The following is a 17,253-nucleotide window of genomic DNA, read 5'->3' as shown; positions in this document are numbered from 1 at the left end:
ATGGTTTTAATATTCTATACATTGTTGATTTAAAATGCATTTTACCTTTTCCTTTAAAAGATTCTGGGAGTTCTGATGAATCTGCAGTCAGGTAGGATTTTACAGATTTTAAAAATTATGTTAACTAAGAAAATATAGATGGAAGATACTAATATCTGTTGAGTGTTGTATTCTGGGCTAACCACCCTATTATGTGCTATGCATTTATCTCATAAAGCCATCACAACATCTGTGTTCTTGTAAAGTACTGTTTATTAAATAGGCAACTGTGGTTTAGAGAAGTTGATTAATTGGATCATGATCCCATAGTTCATGAAGTAGCTGACCCGCACAGTTTGACCATCAGACTATCTGGCTTTTAAATCTTTTCTCTTATTCCTCAGTACAGATTGACAGAGATATCTGTGCAGCACTTTGATCAATGTATAAGTCTGAATAAGCTTAGTCGATTAATTTTAATTAATGTCTAAATTAATGAGTTTAAATAAGTTATCTCATTTTAGGTCACTGTTAGAAATGAGGTTAGTCATTGAGTTTGTCCTAATAAATCTGACAATTTTTTGTGGTAACCAGCATTTTTTTTTTTTTTTTTTAACAATTAACCATCAAAGCCTTTAGGGCAGAGTAAAGGTTTGGCCATAGGACTGGAAATTTTACAAAACCAAGATTTGGCAATTCTTGGGGAGAAATTATTTAACTTCCCAGTTTTGTTTTCCCTGTAGGCTAGTATTTCTGCCTACTTCCATAATACTTTTTTATTTTTGCTTTTTCTTTTTCCATTACTTTTCTTCCTTGGTGTTTCTTTTGTTATGTTTTCAAATTCTGCTGGCTATGTATTCTCAATTTTCCTATAGACAGAACCAAAAGCACATAGAATTACAGAAATTTAAGGAATCTTAGGACTAATTAAAATATCTTCTAGTACTTCAATCTGTGTTGAATCATTCTGGTCAAATGATTTTCTAGATAGAGAACTTGAGACTCAAAGAGATTAGGATGGTTTTTTTTTTGGACATAAGACATGGTAGAAATGAGATTTGAACTCATTTTAAAGCCCAATACTCTTCCTTCTTTTTTTATTCCATTGGCAGGTTTTTGTTGTTGTTGTTTGTTGCTGTTGTGGTTGTTTTTTGAGACAGAGTTTTGCTCCTGTTGCCAGACTGGAGTGCAATAGCACAATCTTGTCTCACCGCAACCTTCACGTCCCAGGTTCAAGCGATTCTCCAGCCTCAGTCTCCTGAGTTTCTGGGATTACAAGCATGTGCAACCATGCCCAGATAATTTTGTATTTGTAGTAGAGACAAGGTTTCTCCATGTTGGTCAGGCTGTTCTCAAACTCCTGACCTCAGGTGATCTGCCTGCCTTGGTCTCCCAAACTGCTGGGATTACAGGTGTGAGCCACCACACCTGGCCTGGCATGTGTTTTAATAATACAAAGGGGGAGTGGGTCTGGTGCACCCAGTGGATAGAATGAGAAGGGAATTATCTCATGAACCCAATGGAAATGGCTAAGAATAGAATGAGCAGGGGAAGGCCAAGTTTGAAGAGAAATGACACTGGATACGGATTATTCAATAAGATATTAGAATATTAGGGTTTATGACAAGTCTGATAAATTATAAAGATGAAGGACACAAGATATTGGGAATTATCTATAAAGGCACATTAAAATAGAGGGTTCAAGGAAGCTCTAAACAGATTGCTGTGCTCTTTTTAAATCAAGAACTGACAAACTTGAAGATTTTTGCTGTAAGATGCTAAAACATTTGGAGACACTGGGAGGAGTCTCTACAGCAGACAGAAATGTGGTATCATCTAATTCCATCCTGACTTACAGAGGGGTGGCTTAGAGCCCTTTGAGTACTAATGGGCTGGAGATTGCTGAACTACATAGATCTGTGGCCCAGGGTAGGTGTCTCCTCATCTCTGCCTCTTTTCCCAATTCACTGATGTCCTTCCCATTGCCATGCAGGCTGGGTCAGGGGCATCACTGGCTGTCAAATCAGTCTTGAAGTTCAGCTGGGTAGTTGGAGGTGTGTCTGTGCTGGTAGTTAGTAGAGACTCCAGTTAGGTTGTTATTCAGGAGCAGGGATACAGAGTGCTCCCACTGCTGGTCATTTGAGGACATCCTTTCAGGAATCTGTGCTTTCATAGACTGAAGATTTGAAGATTATTTGAAACTGCCATGGAGCCCTGCATAGGTGGAATCTGGAAGTGGAAACCCACAGGAATTAAGATATTTAGGTAGTACTTAGGGAACTAGAGGTACAACTGCCAGGACTGTTTTTCCAGCAGTCTCTCTCATTGGATATCTGAGTGTCTATGAAGGTTTTTAAGGGCTTACTAGTTAATGTGGACCTGAAAAAGGTAGGACCTATAGAGTGAAAATAATTGGATTTTTATAATTATTAATGTTTTAATCTTTCTGGGAAAAGTATCCTCAGTAAGAAAATACATCTTCGTTATTTTTGTACATTTTGTACTTTTAGCTCTCACACATTTGAAATACAGCAGGGGATTCTCTGCACTCTTTTAGGACAAAGGAAAGTATTGGGACCTTCTTAAGTGGTTTTTATGCTGAGGAATCAAGACTGCCATTTTGAAGTGACACAGATTAGTCTTTTAACCAGAGATAATGGATAAGATACAGTGGATCTTTCTACCTTGTTTTAGGTCATAAGGTTCCTTCCAGTTTAGGTGACAAAAGTTATGTTACCCATTAATTGAATTTCATGTTATACTTCAGGACAGATAATTTGTGCGGGTAAATTATTGTCAAGCTCTGCCAATATATTGGCTGTCACTATTTGTTATGGAGCTCAAGGTCAGTTTTCATTGAATATTTTATAGATTTGGACAGCTGGAGGCAGAAATAGGTAACCAAAATCTATTTTTAAAACAGAGGCCATATTTTAATTATATCAAGAAATGTTATTTAATATACAGATGGCTGACCTTTCCCAGATTGTGTTTTTGTTTTTTGGAGGGGGAAGCTGCATATGAACTGGAAGTTAAGAAATTTTTAAAAAGAAAAAAGAGAAGTTGCTCATTTTTATTGTATATTTTTGCTCTAAAGTATTTTCCACTAACTGTGTGTGGATTCATGCCCTAAACCAGATGATGAAGACTTGACTTACTACCAAGGTAAAGTGGTCTCTTGTAAAATTTTCTCTCAGTCAACTTTTGCATAGTATTTACTTTTAAAATTTAGCAGTGGTTTATCTATTATTGTTTTATGATGGTTATGGAAAGTTGGTCAGAGAAAACCATAGACATATGGCTAGTTGATTTAAAAATTTTATTTAATATTGGCAACTAACAAAAGATTGATGAGTACTGTGACAGGGTGTGGGCTGAACAAAAATGAACTAGAAGATACATAGCAACAGAAAAATCACATTAGGAAATGCTTTCCCAAATAGAGAAAATATGAAATTTGGTTAAGGTTAATTAGATAAATATTAACACTTTGACTTTTAAATCATACTAGTGTGACATCTATATTTTTGCCAATATAAATCTTCAGTGGATCAAATTACTTGTGGTAATCATGGAATCTCCCTGGCACCTTTTAGTTGAAAAACTACAACAAACAGCTTATAGCTGTTTTTCTTGGACACTTATTATTTGAGTATTATATACTTGGTAGGATTTTTCCTCTATTTATATTATTGGTTCTGTAGTAAGAATAAAATATTAAAAATTGTGGAAAAAATAACTGGGTGTGGTGATATATACCTATAGTCCCAGCTACTTGGGAGTTTGAGAACCACCTGGGCAGCATAACAAGGATGCATCTGATTTATTTCTAATAATTATACTAAGTTCCGGGGTATATATGCAGAACGTGCAGGTTTGTTACACAGGTATACACATGCTATGGTAGTTTGCTGCATCCATCGCCCTGTCATCTACATTAGGTATTTCTCCTGTTATCCCTCCCCAATCCCTCCACCCCTTGCTATGCCTCCCTTACCCCCTTCTCCTCCTGACAGGCCCCAGTGTGTGATGTTCCCCTCTCTGTGTCCCTGTGTTATTGTTCAACACCCACTTATAAGTGAGAACATGCAGTGTTTGGTTTTCTGTTCTTGTGTCAGTTTTCTGAGAATGATGGTTTCCAGTTAAATCCATGTCCCTGCAAAGGACATGATATCCTTTTTTATGGCTGCATAGTATTCCATGGTGTGTATGTGCAACATTTTCTTTATCCAGTCTATCATTGATGGGCATTTGGGTTGGTTGCAAGTCTTTGCTATTGTAAACAGTGCTGCAATTAACATGTGTGTGAATATGTCTTTATAATAGAATGATTTATAATCCTTTGGGTATATACCCAGTAATGGGACAGCTGGGTCAAATGATATTTCTAGTTGTATATTCTTGAGGTATTGCCACACTGTCTTCTACAGCGGCTGAACTAATTTACACTCCTATCAACAGTGTGAATGCATTCCTATTTCTCCACATCCTCTCCATCATCTGTTGTCTCCTGATTTTTTAATGATTGCCATTCTAACTGGCATGAGATGGTATCTCAATGTGACTTTGATTTGTATTTCTCTAATGACCAGTGATGATGAGCTTTTTTTCATGTTTGTTGGCTGCATAAACATCTTCTTTTAAGAAGCATCTGTTCATATCCTTTGCCCATGTTTTGATGGGGTTGTTTTTTCTTGTAAATTTATTTAATTTCTTTCTAGATTCTGGATATTAGCCCTTTGTCAGATGGGTAGATTGCAAAAATTTTATCCCATTCTGTTGGTTGCCAGTTCACTCTAATGATTGATTCTTTTGCTGTGCAGAAGCTCTTAAGTTTAATTAGATCCCACTTGTCTATTTTGGCTTTTGTTGCCATTGCTTTTGGTGTTTTAGTCATGAAGTTCTTGCCTATGCCTATGTCCTGAATGGTATTGCCTAGATTTTCTTCTAGGGTTTTTATGGTGTTAGGTCATAAGTTTAAATCTTTAATCCATCTGGAGTTAATCTGTGTATAATGTGTAAGGAAGGGATGTAGTTTCAGCTTTCTGCAGATGGCTAGTCAGGTTTCCCAAGACCATTTATTAAATAGGGAATTCTTTCCCCATTGCTTGTTTTTGTTAGGTTTGTCAAAGATCAGATGGCTGTAGATGTGTGGCATTACTTCTGAGGCCTCTCTTCTACTCCTTTGGTCTATATCTCTGTTTGAGTATCAGAACCATGCTGTTTTGATTACTGTAGCCTTGTAGTATAGTTTGAAGTCAAGTAGCATAATGCCTCTAGCTTTTTGTTGTTGTAGTTGTTTGTTTTGCTTAGGATTGTCTTCTCTATGTGGGCTCTCTTTTGGTTATGTATGAAGTTTAAGGTAGTTTTTTCCAATTTTGTGAAGGAAGTCAATGGTAGCTTGATGGGGTAGCATTGAATGTATAAATTATTTTGGGCAGTATGGCCATTTTCACAATATTGATTCTTCCTAACCATGAGCATGGAATGTTTTTCCATCTGTCCGTTTCCTTTCTTCTTTGAGCAATGGTTTGTAATTCTCCTTCAAGAGGTCCTTTCATTCCTTGTTACATGTATTCCTAGATATTTTACTCTCTTTAAAGCAATTGTGAATGGGAGTTCACTCATGATTTTGCTGGCTGGCTGTTACTGGTGTACAGAAATGCTTGTGATTTTTGCACATTGATTTTGTATCCTGAGACTTTGCTGAATTTGCTTATCAACTTCAGAAGATTTTGGGCTGAGATGATGGGGTCTCCTAAATATACAACCATGTCATCTGCAAATAGAAATTTGACTTCCTCTTTTCCTAGTTGAATACACTTTACTTCTTTTTCTTGCCTGATTTCCCTGACCAGAACTTCCAATACTATGTTGAGTAGAAGTGGTGAGAGAGGGCATCCTTGTCCTGTGCCGGTTTTCAAACGGAATGTTTCCAGTTTTTGCCCATACACTGTTATTGTCTGTGGATTTATCATAAATAGCTCTTATTTTGAGATACTTTCCATCAATACCTAGTTTCATGAGAGTTTTTAGCATAAAGGGCTGAATTTTGTCGAAGGCATTCTCTGCATCTACCGAGATAATCATGGTTTTTGTCTCGGTCCTGTTTATGTGCTGGATTATGTTTATAGATTTGCATATGTTGAACCAGCCTTGCATTTTGGGGATGAAGCTAACTTGATCATGATGGAGCTTCTTGATTCGGTTTGCCAGTACTTTATTGAGGATTTTCCCATTAATATTCATCATGGATACAGGCCTGAAATTTTCTTTTTTAGCTGTATCTCTGTGAGGTTTTGGTATCAGGATGATGTTGGTCACATAAAATGAGTTAGGTAGGAGTCCCTCTTTTTGTATTATTTTGAAATAGTTTCAGAAGGAATGGTACCAGCTCCTCTTTTTACCTATGGTAAAATTTGGCTGTGAACTCGTCTGGTCCTGGACTTTTGTTTGGTAGGCTATTAATTGCTGCCTCAATTTCAGACCTTGTTATTGGTCTATTCAGGGATTTAACTTCTTCCTGGTTTAGTCTTGGGGGGTGTATGTGTCCAGGAATTTATCCATATTGTCTAGATTTACTGGTTTATTTGCAAGAGGTGTTTGTAGTAATCTCTGATGGTAGTTTGTATTTCTGTGGGATCAGTGGTGATATCCTCTTTATCACTTTTTATTGCATCTATTCTTCTCCCTTTTTTATTAGTCTGGCTAGTGGTCTGTTTTGTTGATCTTTTCAAAAAACCACCTCCTGGGTTCATTGATTTTTTTGAAGGGTTTTTTTCTGTCTCTGTCTCCTTCAGTTCTGCCCTGAACTTAGTTATTTCTTGTCTTCTGCTAGCTTTTGAATTTGTTTGCTCTTGCTACTCTAGTTATTTTAATTATGACAATAGAGCAGATCTAAAAGAAAGTGTCCCAGCTTCACTCCCCTGCTACCACTTTCATGTTTTTTTTCTTTATCTGTATGCTTATATTTTTTTTTTACCTACATTAAAAATTCCATTCCCTAGTTTTTAAAAAAAACGTAATCACATTTAGTTTTAAAAATAAACTTTGGATCACTACCATAAATAGAGAATTATTAATACTTGCCCAAAATAGATGATCTTTAAAAAAAATAAATAAAACTAGGAGCTCAAAACCCAATCTCATTGTTACAAAGAGAGGCTAGTGGCTGTTAGGTACCAAAAGCAAGCTAGGACCCAGCTGAGACTTTCCCAGGTACATAATCAAAAGGACTAAATGAGAAATGAAAAACAGGCCAGGTGCAATGCCTCACACCTGTAATCCCAGCCTTTTGGGAGGCTGAGGAAGGAAGATGAGCCCAGGAGTTCAAGACCAGCCTGGCCAACATGGTAAAATTCTGTCTCTACTAAAAAGACAAAAATTAGCCAGGTGTGGTAGTGAGTGTCTGTAATCCAAGCTACACAGGAGGCTGAGGCAGGAAAATCACTTGATCCTGGGAGGCGGAGGTTATAATGAGCCAGGATAGCACCACTGCACTCCAGACTGGGTGACAGAGTGAGTCTCTGTCTCAAGAAATAAATAAAAAAGAAATAAACACTCATCTGTCATTGAATGTGTCTGCACATAACCTGAAACCATTTCAGGCACAACTAAACCCCACATTGTAGAAAGCCCTAATTTAAAGCATTCAGGTTGCCTATAGCTAATGAGAGCCCTTAAGCTGCTCAAGTCGATGTGGCAGTCAGTAGAGCAGAAACTACAAGCACCAACCCTAGAGTCTGCTAGGGTTCAAATATCAGTTCTGCTGCTTACCAGCAGGGACCTTGGGTAAATCTCTAAACCTCTTTGGCCTCAGTTTCTGGTGCAGTAAATAGTACTTTTACAGGTGTATTGTAGACAGGTCACTTTGTACAGTGGGTGCTCTGTAAGCTGTAGCCACCATCATCACTGAAGGGGCAAATCTCACCTGCCCTGTTGGCACCTTGCCAGCCTCCATCAGCTTTCAAGTCTCCTCCTTCTTGGCTTTGGCTTTCTGCAGCTCTGCTGTGCTGTTTTGGTGCCTGCTGATGTCCCCACTATAGGAGGAGGAGCTGCTGAGCTGTCTGGAGAAGTAAAGAACAGGGATGTCAACTGCACAGGCACACATGTAAACATATAAACATGTGCACATGTGCACCTCCACCATGTCATTTCCCAGGGTTATAGGTCCCCAGAGAAAGGGAATGTCTCAGGCAGGAATGAGGCCTGTGGAAAACACAATCTGTGATGATCTCTGGGGGTCTGCAAAAAGCCCATGACCACTGATATGCAAAAAGTGTGTGTGTGTGTGTGTGTGTTTTTAAGATCAATTCTAATTGATCTCAAATAAAAGATAAAACAGAAAGGGCACATCTTAGATCATCTTTCAAACATGAAAAAGTTTCAAAATATGAAACATGATGAAAAAATAGGGCAGATTACCTAGTTCATTCAATTTTCTTGTTTTACAAAGGTGGTGGAGGTTGGGGTGAGATCTTGCCATGGCTTCTCCTTCATGCAAGCATATTACTCAGAAAGTACTTTTTGGCTGGGTGCAGTGGCTCACACCTGTAAACCTAGCACTTTGGAAGGCCAAGACAGGCAGATCACTGGTGGCCAGGAGTTCAACAACAGCCCGGCCAACAGGTGAAACCCTGTCTCTACTAAGAATACAAAAATTAGGCAGGCATGGTGGCAGGCACCTGTAGTATTAACTACTAGGGAGATTGAGGCAGAAGAATCACTTGAATCCAGGAGGCAGAAGTGGCAGTGAGCCATGATTGTGTCACTGCACTCCAGCCTCAGTGGCAGAGACCCTGTCTCAAAGGAAAAAAAAAAAGAAAGGACTTTCTGTACATCAGTGGTCATTATCTTTATGCAGACCCCAGAGAACATCAGACTGCATTGCCCAGTTTTGTGTTAAGTGGCTGAGTTGGTGCCACTGCATACTGAACTACAGCCTGTGCAAGAGGGAGACTCCATCTCAAAAAAAAGAAGAAAAGAAAAAAGAAATTATGGAGGCCATGCAAAACACAGATGTGGCTCTTAGCTGTGGAACTTTCTATGCCTTCCTTTGCCTACTTATCTCCTGAACCAGATTACAAGCTACCTGAGGTCAAGAGCCCCATGTATTCATCACTGCTCCCCCCAAACTGTGTCCCCTGAAAACACTTCCTGAAGGCCAAGTAAACCTCCAGCACCTCCCCTCTTTGATCTAGGGCCTGGGGGTGGGTAACCTTTCCTTGCCCATGAGATCTGTGCAAAGGTCTTTGGTTAAGGCCAAGTGAGGTGGAAATGGACCTCAAATCCAAAAGCAAGTGTGGTTTTCAGAGAGCAGTAGAGGGAAGAATCAGAACCAACTCTGGATGAAATCTAGAATTCAGGTGGGGAGTTGGGCCTTCCTGCTTCATGACCTAGGGCTTCACAAATCCAAGCTAGCACCTTGGATGAAAATCTTACATCCTTCCGCGCTCATGCACTGTCTAGAATCTCCGACTAGAATGCAGGCTTAACAATGGCAAAAGTGACATGTACCAATTCACAGTGCTAGGCCACGTCATCTTTGCCCTCTTCTGACCCCTATAGCAACTGGAGGTTCACCATCCTTTCTCAAATCCCCAAGGTCAGGTATGCTTAGGCTCTGACTTTGTCAATGTTTGTTGTTCTTTTGCTGTTTCTTTGTTTTTGCTTTTTTGAGACAGAGTCTCATTCTGTTGTCCAGGCTGGAGTGCCATGGTGCAATCTCAGCTCATTGCAACCTCTGCCTCCTGGGTTCAAATGATTCTTGTGCCTTGGCCTTCTGAGTAGCTAGAATTTACAGGCACCTGCCACCATGCCTGGCTAATTTTTCTATCTTTAGTAGAGACAGGGTTTCACCATGTTGGCCAGACTGGTCTTGAACTCCTGTCCTCAGGTGATCCACCCACCTCAGCCTCTGAAAGTGCTGGGATTACAGGTGTCAGCCACCATGCCCAGCCAACTTAGCCAGTTTTTAAAAGCTAGCATGGTTAACATACTGCATATACTATGAATCCCCAGGGATCTAAGGAAGCCCTCTATAATCAAACACGAGGATACGTCCTTTTTTGTAGAGATGGGGTCTTGCTATATTGCCCATGGTGGTTTCAAACTCCTGGCCTCAAGTGATCCTCCTGCCACGACCTCCCAAAGTGCTGAGATTACAAGCATGAGTCTCTATTCCTATCCTTGAGATAGTTTTATATTGAATGCTGCTTCACAAAGACTGGAGCTTCCAGGCCCCACCCCGAGTGATGTGAGCAAAGACCTACACCATGTAGGGAACTCAAATGTCAGAAGTATGGGCAGATGGTGAAATCATGAGGCCTGTATGAGTCACACCATCTCCCCCAACTTACCTCTGTAGTTGCTTCCCCATACTGTCTGTCACCAGTATACCATTCTCCATTTGCTTTGCTTCCTTCCCTGGACTGCTGATGCCTGTGACCCCTGGCAAAAAAGAGACAAAGGAGGGGAGGGGAGTTATATGAGCCAGATGCTAAAACCAAGGACAAGAAAAACTGGCCATTTCAGGGAGGAGACGGTAGAGCAACGGACAGCCAGGATGCTCAGAAAGTAGACCTGCTCTGCAGAGGCCATAAATAGACTGTCTGGTTGAGGGCCAGGTGGTATCTGGAGTTCAGTCCCTTGGGGCAGGAACAGTGCTTTGCAACTATGCAGAGAGCTCCATTCACTGAGGGCCCTGGGCCTGAGCAAGCATCCTGTACCAGCAGCGATGGGTAAAACCCAGCCCAGATAACAGCATCTCTGCTGTGTTAAGCTCACTTTCCCAGGACCAGGATGCAAGGAGCTGCAGGATGGAAAGGGCATAGCCCCTGAGTTCCCAAGCGCTGCAAGAAGAGGTGATATTCAAAATAGATAACCAGTTTGACAAGGGCATTATCCAACAGGCAGAGGCCCAGGGACCCCTGTAGTGCCAGGAATTAACCCTTTAGTGCCCATATCACAGAGAGCTTCCAAGAGTTCATTGTAAAAGGTACCTGGGACACAGGCTGTTTCCACAGTAATAAGGAAGTATTTCAACATTTGAACAATTGGAGAACCTAGTTCTGCCAACGAGGTGAGTTTGAAGTGGGCCCTTCCCCAGTTGAGTCTTCAGATGAGACCCGAGCCCTGGCAGATGCCTTAGCTGCAGACTTAGTGAAGGACCCTGATAAGGACACAGAGAGACGGGACAGCTGGGTATCTGCCCCAATCCCAGGAAGAATCCACCCAGCATCAACAATAATCACCAGAACACCAACAATGACAATAACAGTCAACATATATCAAGGGCTCTCGGACACTGTGCTGCATTGAAACATCATATCTCTTTCCTGGTTCACAATACCTCAGTGATGATGATGATGACTACAGCCCCCACTCTGTACTGGCTGCCTCATTCTTTGGTGCCAGGAGAGAAAGCAGCGCAATGTAAGGCAAGAAAGAACTGACCCCAGAAGAGGTGGGAGAGGACCCAGGATGGAAGATACAAAAGGGAAAAATATGCAGTCAGCAGCATGGTCAGGGTGACTGTGGAAACATGCTCAGGTGACACAAATAAAAGCAGAACTCGAAAATGCAGGGTCTCATAGAAACAGCCACAGGGAGGCATAGACATGCCTGGAAGGGAAGCAGGGGCTGCAGATTACTCCTGGACTCAGGGAGGCACTCTGCACCAGGGATTCTCAATCTTGGTTGCAAGTGAATCACAGAGGGCTTTATAAATGAGCAGGTGGCAGTCAGGCATGGTGGCTCACGCCTGTAATCCCAGCACTTTCGAGGCCAAAGTGGGCAGATAACTTGAGGCCAATGTTCAAGACCAGCCTGGCCAACATGAAAGGCTAAGGCATTTGCACCAGGATAGAAACCAGTGCCTTCTGCTTCCTGCATTAAGAAAGCCTTGTAAGAAAAAAAATGTGAGCTGAGCTGAATGGCATGCTTGGTGCCATAGTTGATCTCCATTATGGTGCTGCCTCCTCATGTTATCACCAACTGGTCACAAAGTGTGGACTGTAAGTGTCCCTTAGACCACATGTCAGGTGTGGTTAGACCACAGATATGACATGGTCTAAACACACTCTAAAATTTACTTATTTTGGGCTGGGTATGGTGGCTCACACTGGTAATCCCAGCACTTTGGAAGTCCAAGGTAGGTGGATCACTTGAGGCCAGGAGCTCCAGACCAGTCTGGCCAACCTGGTAAAACCCTGTCTTTGTTTAAAAAAAAAAAAAAAAAAAAATTAGCTGGGCATGGTGATGCGTGCCTATAATCCCAGCTACTCAGGAGGCTGAGACATGAGAATCCTTTGAACCTGGGAGACAGAGGTTGCAGTGAGCCAAAATTGAGTCACTGCCCTCTGGCCTGGGCAACAGACCGAGACCCTGTCTCAAAAAAAAAAAAAAAGAATTTTTAAAAGTACATTTATTTTATTTTCTTTCCCCACTAGAATGTCAGCTCCAGGTGGGCTACTGTATCCTTAGTACATAAAACAATGCACAGCAGGTGCTGAATAAATACTTGTCATGCACTGTAGGAAAAAAAAAATCATAAAGATATAAAATAAAAAGTATATTGTCTTCTCTTCCATCAGTTCCTCTCCTCCAAAATGACAGTTTTGTGCATGCTTTTAGAAGAAAATGTATAAGCACATAGGTTTTTAATAAATATTTTGACAGATTTAAATGCGATCATAGTGTACACAGAGTTCTCTTTGCGCAGTTAATAGTATATCATCTGGGTTCATTCTGATCTTTTTTTTTTCTTTTTTGGTTTTGAAATGGGGTCATGCTCTGTCCCCCGGGCTGAAGTACAGTAGTGTGATCATAGCTCACTACAGCCTCAAACTTCTGGGCTCAAGCAATCCTCCTGCTTTAGCTTCCCAAGTAGCTGGGACTGCAGGTGCACCGCTGCCATGCCTGGCTTGCTTCATTTGTGCTCATGATACATGCTTGTCTGGCATGTGGATGTGCCCTCCTGGCACTACCTTTCTCCCATTCATTGCAAAAACAAGTTGTTCCCTGTTTTTCACTATCATGATCCATGCTACACTGAGTGTTCTGGTGCCTGTCCTGTGGTATGGTGACAGATCTATCCCTGCCTAGCTGGCTTTGAAAAGTTTAAAGACAACAGTGCAGACTGGGCACAGTGGCTCACACCTGTAATCTCAGCACTTTGGGAGGCAGAGGCAGGGGTGGATCACCTGAGGTCAGGAGTTCGAGATGAGCCTGACCAAAATGATGAAACCTCGTCTCTTCTAAAAACACAAAATTAGCCAGGTGTGGTAGCTCATGTCTGTCATCGCAGCTACTCAGGAGGCTGAGGCAGGAGAATCACTAGAACCCATGAAGCAGAGGTTGCAGTGAGCTGAGATCATGGCATTGCACTCCAGCCTCAGTAACGAGCAAAACTCCATCTCAAAAAAGAAACAAACAAAACAAAACAAAAAACAGTGCAACTTACCATTTTGCAAAGCTGGCCACATATCAGGAGACCATATACAGATGGATTATGGAAATTCCCTTTTAAGCACAGTTAAAAACAGTTAATGGTGAAGGATGACTTCAGATGATGTCCCATGTCTTTTCTGTCTTTTTATCATTAACTGTGTCATTCTTTTTGTAATGTTGTGCTCATTACAACTATTCCTTCTTGGTCAGGTTGACAAGTTTTTCTGTGAAGCAGCATTAAATATTTTTATAAATATGAAACTTATCTGTTAAACTACCACCTGCTTCATGTTAGCTGAGTTGCAGGTGGAATGTTTAAGGAAGTTCTAGCCTTTTCAGCATTTGTGAAAGCGTGGTCATGCTGACACTCAATTTTCTTAGGCTTACCTTAAATCTCTCAGAGTGTGGACCTGCAGGAGAGATGGTGTTCAAATTCAAGCCTGCATCAGAATCACCTGGATAGCTTAATATATTTGGTTGGTTGATTGATTGAGATGGAGTATCACTCTGTTTCCCAGGCTGGAGTGCTGTGGTATGACCTTGGCTCACTGCATCCTCTGCCTCCTGGGTTCAAGCGATTCTTACACTTTAGCCTTTGTGTAGCTGGGATTACCAGCATGCAACACCACACCCAGCTAATTTAAAAAATATTTTTAGTACAGATGGTGTTTCACCATATTGGCCAGCCTGGTCTCAAACTCCTGACCTGAGGTGATCCCTTGCCTTGGCCTCCCAAAGTGCTGGGATTACAGGCATGAGCCACTGTGTTGGCTGAAAGCTTGTTACTATTAAACACAGCTTTCTGGGCCCCACTCAGATTTTTAGTTTAGCAGGTTTAGGTGCGTCTGAGTATCTGCATTCCTAACACATCCTCAGGTACTGCTGCTTCTGGTTCAGGTTGACATGTAGAGACACACTGGAGTTGATCCTCACTACTCAAAAGTGTGGTCCATGGACCAACAGCCATGGCATCACCTGGTGCTTATTAACAATGCAGAATTTTAGTTCTCAGCCCAGATCCACTGAAACAGAATTTGAATTGTAACTAGTTCTCTAGGTGGTGTGTATGGACACTAAAGTTTAAGAGACACTGGAAGAAAGTAGGAGTTAAGAAACTTATTCTGGAAATGTTCAGCATTCCGGGACATATGGTCTTTGTCACAAATACCTGTCTTTTCCCATGTAGTGGAAAAGCAGCTTTAGATAATACGGAAATTGATGGGTGGTGACTGTGTTCCTGTAAAAATGTATTTAGAAACAATAAAATCTGAATTTTACAGAATTAGCATCTGTCATGTAATATTTTGATTTTTGACCATTAAAAATATGAAATCTGGCTGGGCGCTGTGGCTCATGCCTGTAATCTCAGCACTTTGAGAGGCTGATGCAGGCAGGATGCTTCAGGCTAGGAGTTTGAGACCAGCCTGGCCAACATGGTGAAACCTGGTCTGTACTAACAACCAAAAAAAAAATTAGCTGGGCGTGAGGTGCGTACCTGTGGTCACAGCTACTCAAGAGGCTGAGGCAGGAGGATCACTTGAACCCAAAAGGTGGAAGTTGCAGTCAGCCAGGATCATGCCACTGCACTCCTGACTGGGCAAAAGAGTGAGACGCTGTGCCCCACAAAAAAATTAGCTGGGTGCGGTGGAGCATGACAGTCATCCCAGCTTCTTGGGAAGCTGAGGCACGGGAATAGTTTTAACCTGGGAGGCGGAGGTCGTGTTGAGCCAAGGTCATACCACTGCACTTCAGCCTGGGCAAAAGAGCAAGACTCTGTCTCCAAAAAATTAAAAAATGAAATCCATGCTGAGCTCATGAGCCATATGTGGACATCAGTCTATTTTTGGCCAGCCCCTGGCTTAAAGGAATGTTCTGAGAGTCGTCAGGTCATCTGCCACATTCTACTGCCAGCTCACAGTGTGACCCCAAAGCTGGTTAGCTCACCTCCCTGGCTCTAGATCTTGTCATATGGAAAATGAAGGGGTTAGATCTCAAGCATGTCAAATACTGGGCCCTTTCATTCATTCTCATGCACACAGCAGACACCCACGGTCACTCATGGCGTTCTTTCCCACTGAGTTATGTCCAAGCAACCCTCCAGCTGACTGCTGCCAGTGGACTGGAGTTGAGCAAGAAATGGCATCTCATTGCTCTTCTGTGACTCTGTGTTCCCTAAGATCACTTCTAGCTCCAGTGCTCCTGCATTCTGCCTGTACATCACATTCTTCTTACACCCTAGTCCCTTAACTTTACCAGGGTGAATTGATGAACTCTGTCTCTTACTTCTCTTCAATTTTTTTTGTATTTTTAGTAGAAATGGGGTTTCCCCATGTTGGTCAGGCTGGTCTTGAACTCCAAACCTCAGGTGTTCCACCTGCCTCAGCTTCTTAAAGTGTCAAAGTGTTGGGATTACAGGCGTGAGCCCCAGTCCCCAGTCTTTTTTTTTTTTTTTTTAAGAGAGAAATTCTCACTCTGTCATCCAGGCTGGAGTGCAGTAGCATGATTTCCGTTCACTGCAGCTTCTGCCTCCCAGGCTCAACTGATTCTCCTGCCTCAGTCTCCCAAGTAGCTGAGACTACAGGTGCAAGCTGCCTTGCCCAGCTAATTTTTTGTATTTTAAGTAGAGACGGGGTTTCACTGTGTTGCCCGGGCTGGTCTTGATCTCCACCCACCTCGACATCCCAAAGTGCTAGGATTACAGGCATGAGCCACCACGACCATCCTTTTTTTTTTTTTTTTTAATTTTTTTAATTTTTTTTTATTTTTGAGATGGAGTCTCACTTTGTCATCCAGGCTGGAATGTAATGGTGCCATTATGGCTCACTGCAACCTTGGCCTTCTGGGTTCAAGTGATTCTCATGCCTCAGCCTCCTGAGTAACTGGGATTAAGTATGCTCCACCATACCTGGCTAATTTTTGTATTTTTAGTAGAGATGGAGTTTCATCATGTTAGCTAGGCTTGTCTTAATCTGACTTCAGGTAATCCACCCACCTCGGCCTCCCAAAGTGCTGAGATTATAGGTATGAGCCACTATGCCCAGCCAATAGTTCGTTCTTGTACATAACTTAGTATTCAGTTGTGCAGATGCACATAATGGGTAAATCTGTCTGCTCACTTGCTAAAAGATATCTGGCTTACCTCCAGTTTGGGTTATCACAAAGTAGATAAGAAAATTCCTGTATCAGTCTTTTATAAACATATGTTCTCAGCTCTCTTGGGTGGATGTCTGGGAAGGGAGTGGCTGGCTGTATGGTAACTATGTCTAACTTAAAAAAAAAAAAACCTACCAAACTCTTCCAGAGTCACAAAGTATTTTATAGTCACACCAGCAGAAACCACAATTCAAAATTGCCCTAAGCTCTAAGAGGCCATACACAAAAAAGAGAACATAAAACTATTACACACAAACCAATGAAACATTGGGTTTTCAAACCCAAAGGTAGAAGAAGGGAGATCACTCACACCTGCTTTTTTTTTTTTTTGAGATGGAGTCTCACTCTGTCCCCCAGGCTGGAGTGCAGTGGTGCCATCTCGGCTTCAAGCAATTCAAGTAATTCTCATGTCTCAGCCTCCCAGGTAGCTGGGATTCTAGGCAAATACCACCACACCTAGCTAATTTTTGTATTTTTAGTAGAGACGGGGTTTCACCATGTTGGCCAGGCTGGTCTCGTACTCATGACCTCAGATGATCCTCCCACCTCCACCTTCCAAAGTGCTTTGATTACAGGCATGAGCCACCGTGCCCTCGCACACCTGACTTTTGAGAGGAAGTCACTCAGGGGTGAAGAAAGGTTGTAAAGGGGTCCAAGAAACCATGCAGACCC

The 17,253-nt window shown here is 41.8% G+C and overlaps 1 protein-coding gene across 6 annotated transcripts in view; it reads right to left on the bottom strand.

Annotated features, from left to right (window-relative positions):
• LOC105734459 (multidrug resistance-associated protein 1-like) overlaps window positions 1–17,253 on the bottom strand; it is a 75,110-nt gene that overhangs the window by 15,963 nt on the left and 41,894 nt on the right. For 3 of the 6 annotated variants that reach the window (XR_001111520.3, XR_001111519.3, XR_010336671.1), the window contains 3 exons: window positions 13,442–13,652; window positions 10,338–10,428; window positions 7,910–8,045 (listed from right to left, as the gene is read on the bottom strand). Coding sequence is in view for 2 of the 6 variants with exons in the window: in XM_064360863.1 (XP_064216933.1) it covers window positions 7,946–8,045; window positions 10,338–10,428 (191 nt within the window). In the remaining 4 variants the exon portion in view is untranslated. The remainder of the gene's footprint in view (window positions 1–7,909; window positions 8,046–10,337; window positions 10,429–13,441; window positions 13,653–17,253) is intronic. The other 3 variants (XR_001111521.3, XM_064360863.1, XM_064360862.1) reach the window with 1 other exon arrangement.

The sequence above is a fragment of the Aotus nancymaae genome, unplaced genomic scaffold (assembly GCF_030222135.1).
Source record: "Aotus nancymaae isolate 86718 unplaced genomic scaffold, 86718_ANA_hifiasm-v0.15.2.pri h1tg000040l, whole genome shotgun sequence".
Lineage (NCBI taxonomy): Eukaryota > Metazoa > Chordata > Mammalia > Primates > Aotidae > Aotus > Aotus nancymaae.
This window is presented reverse-complemented; position numbering and strand designations above follow the sequence as displayed.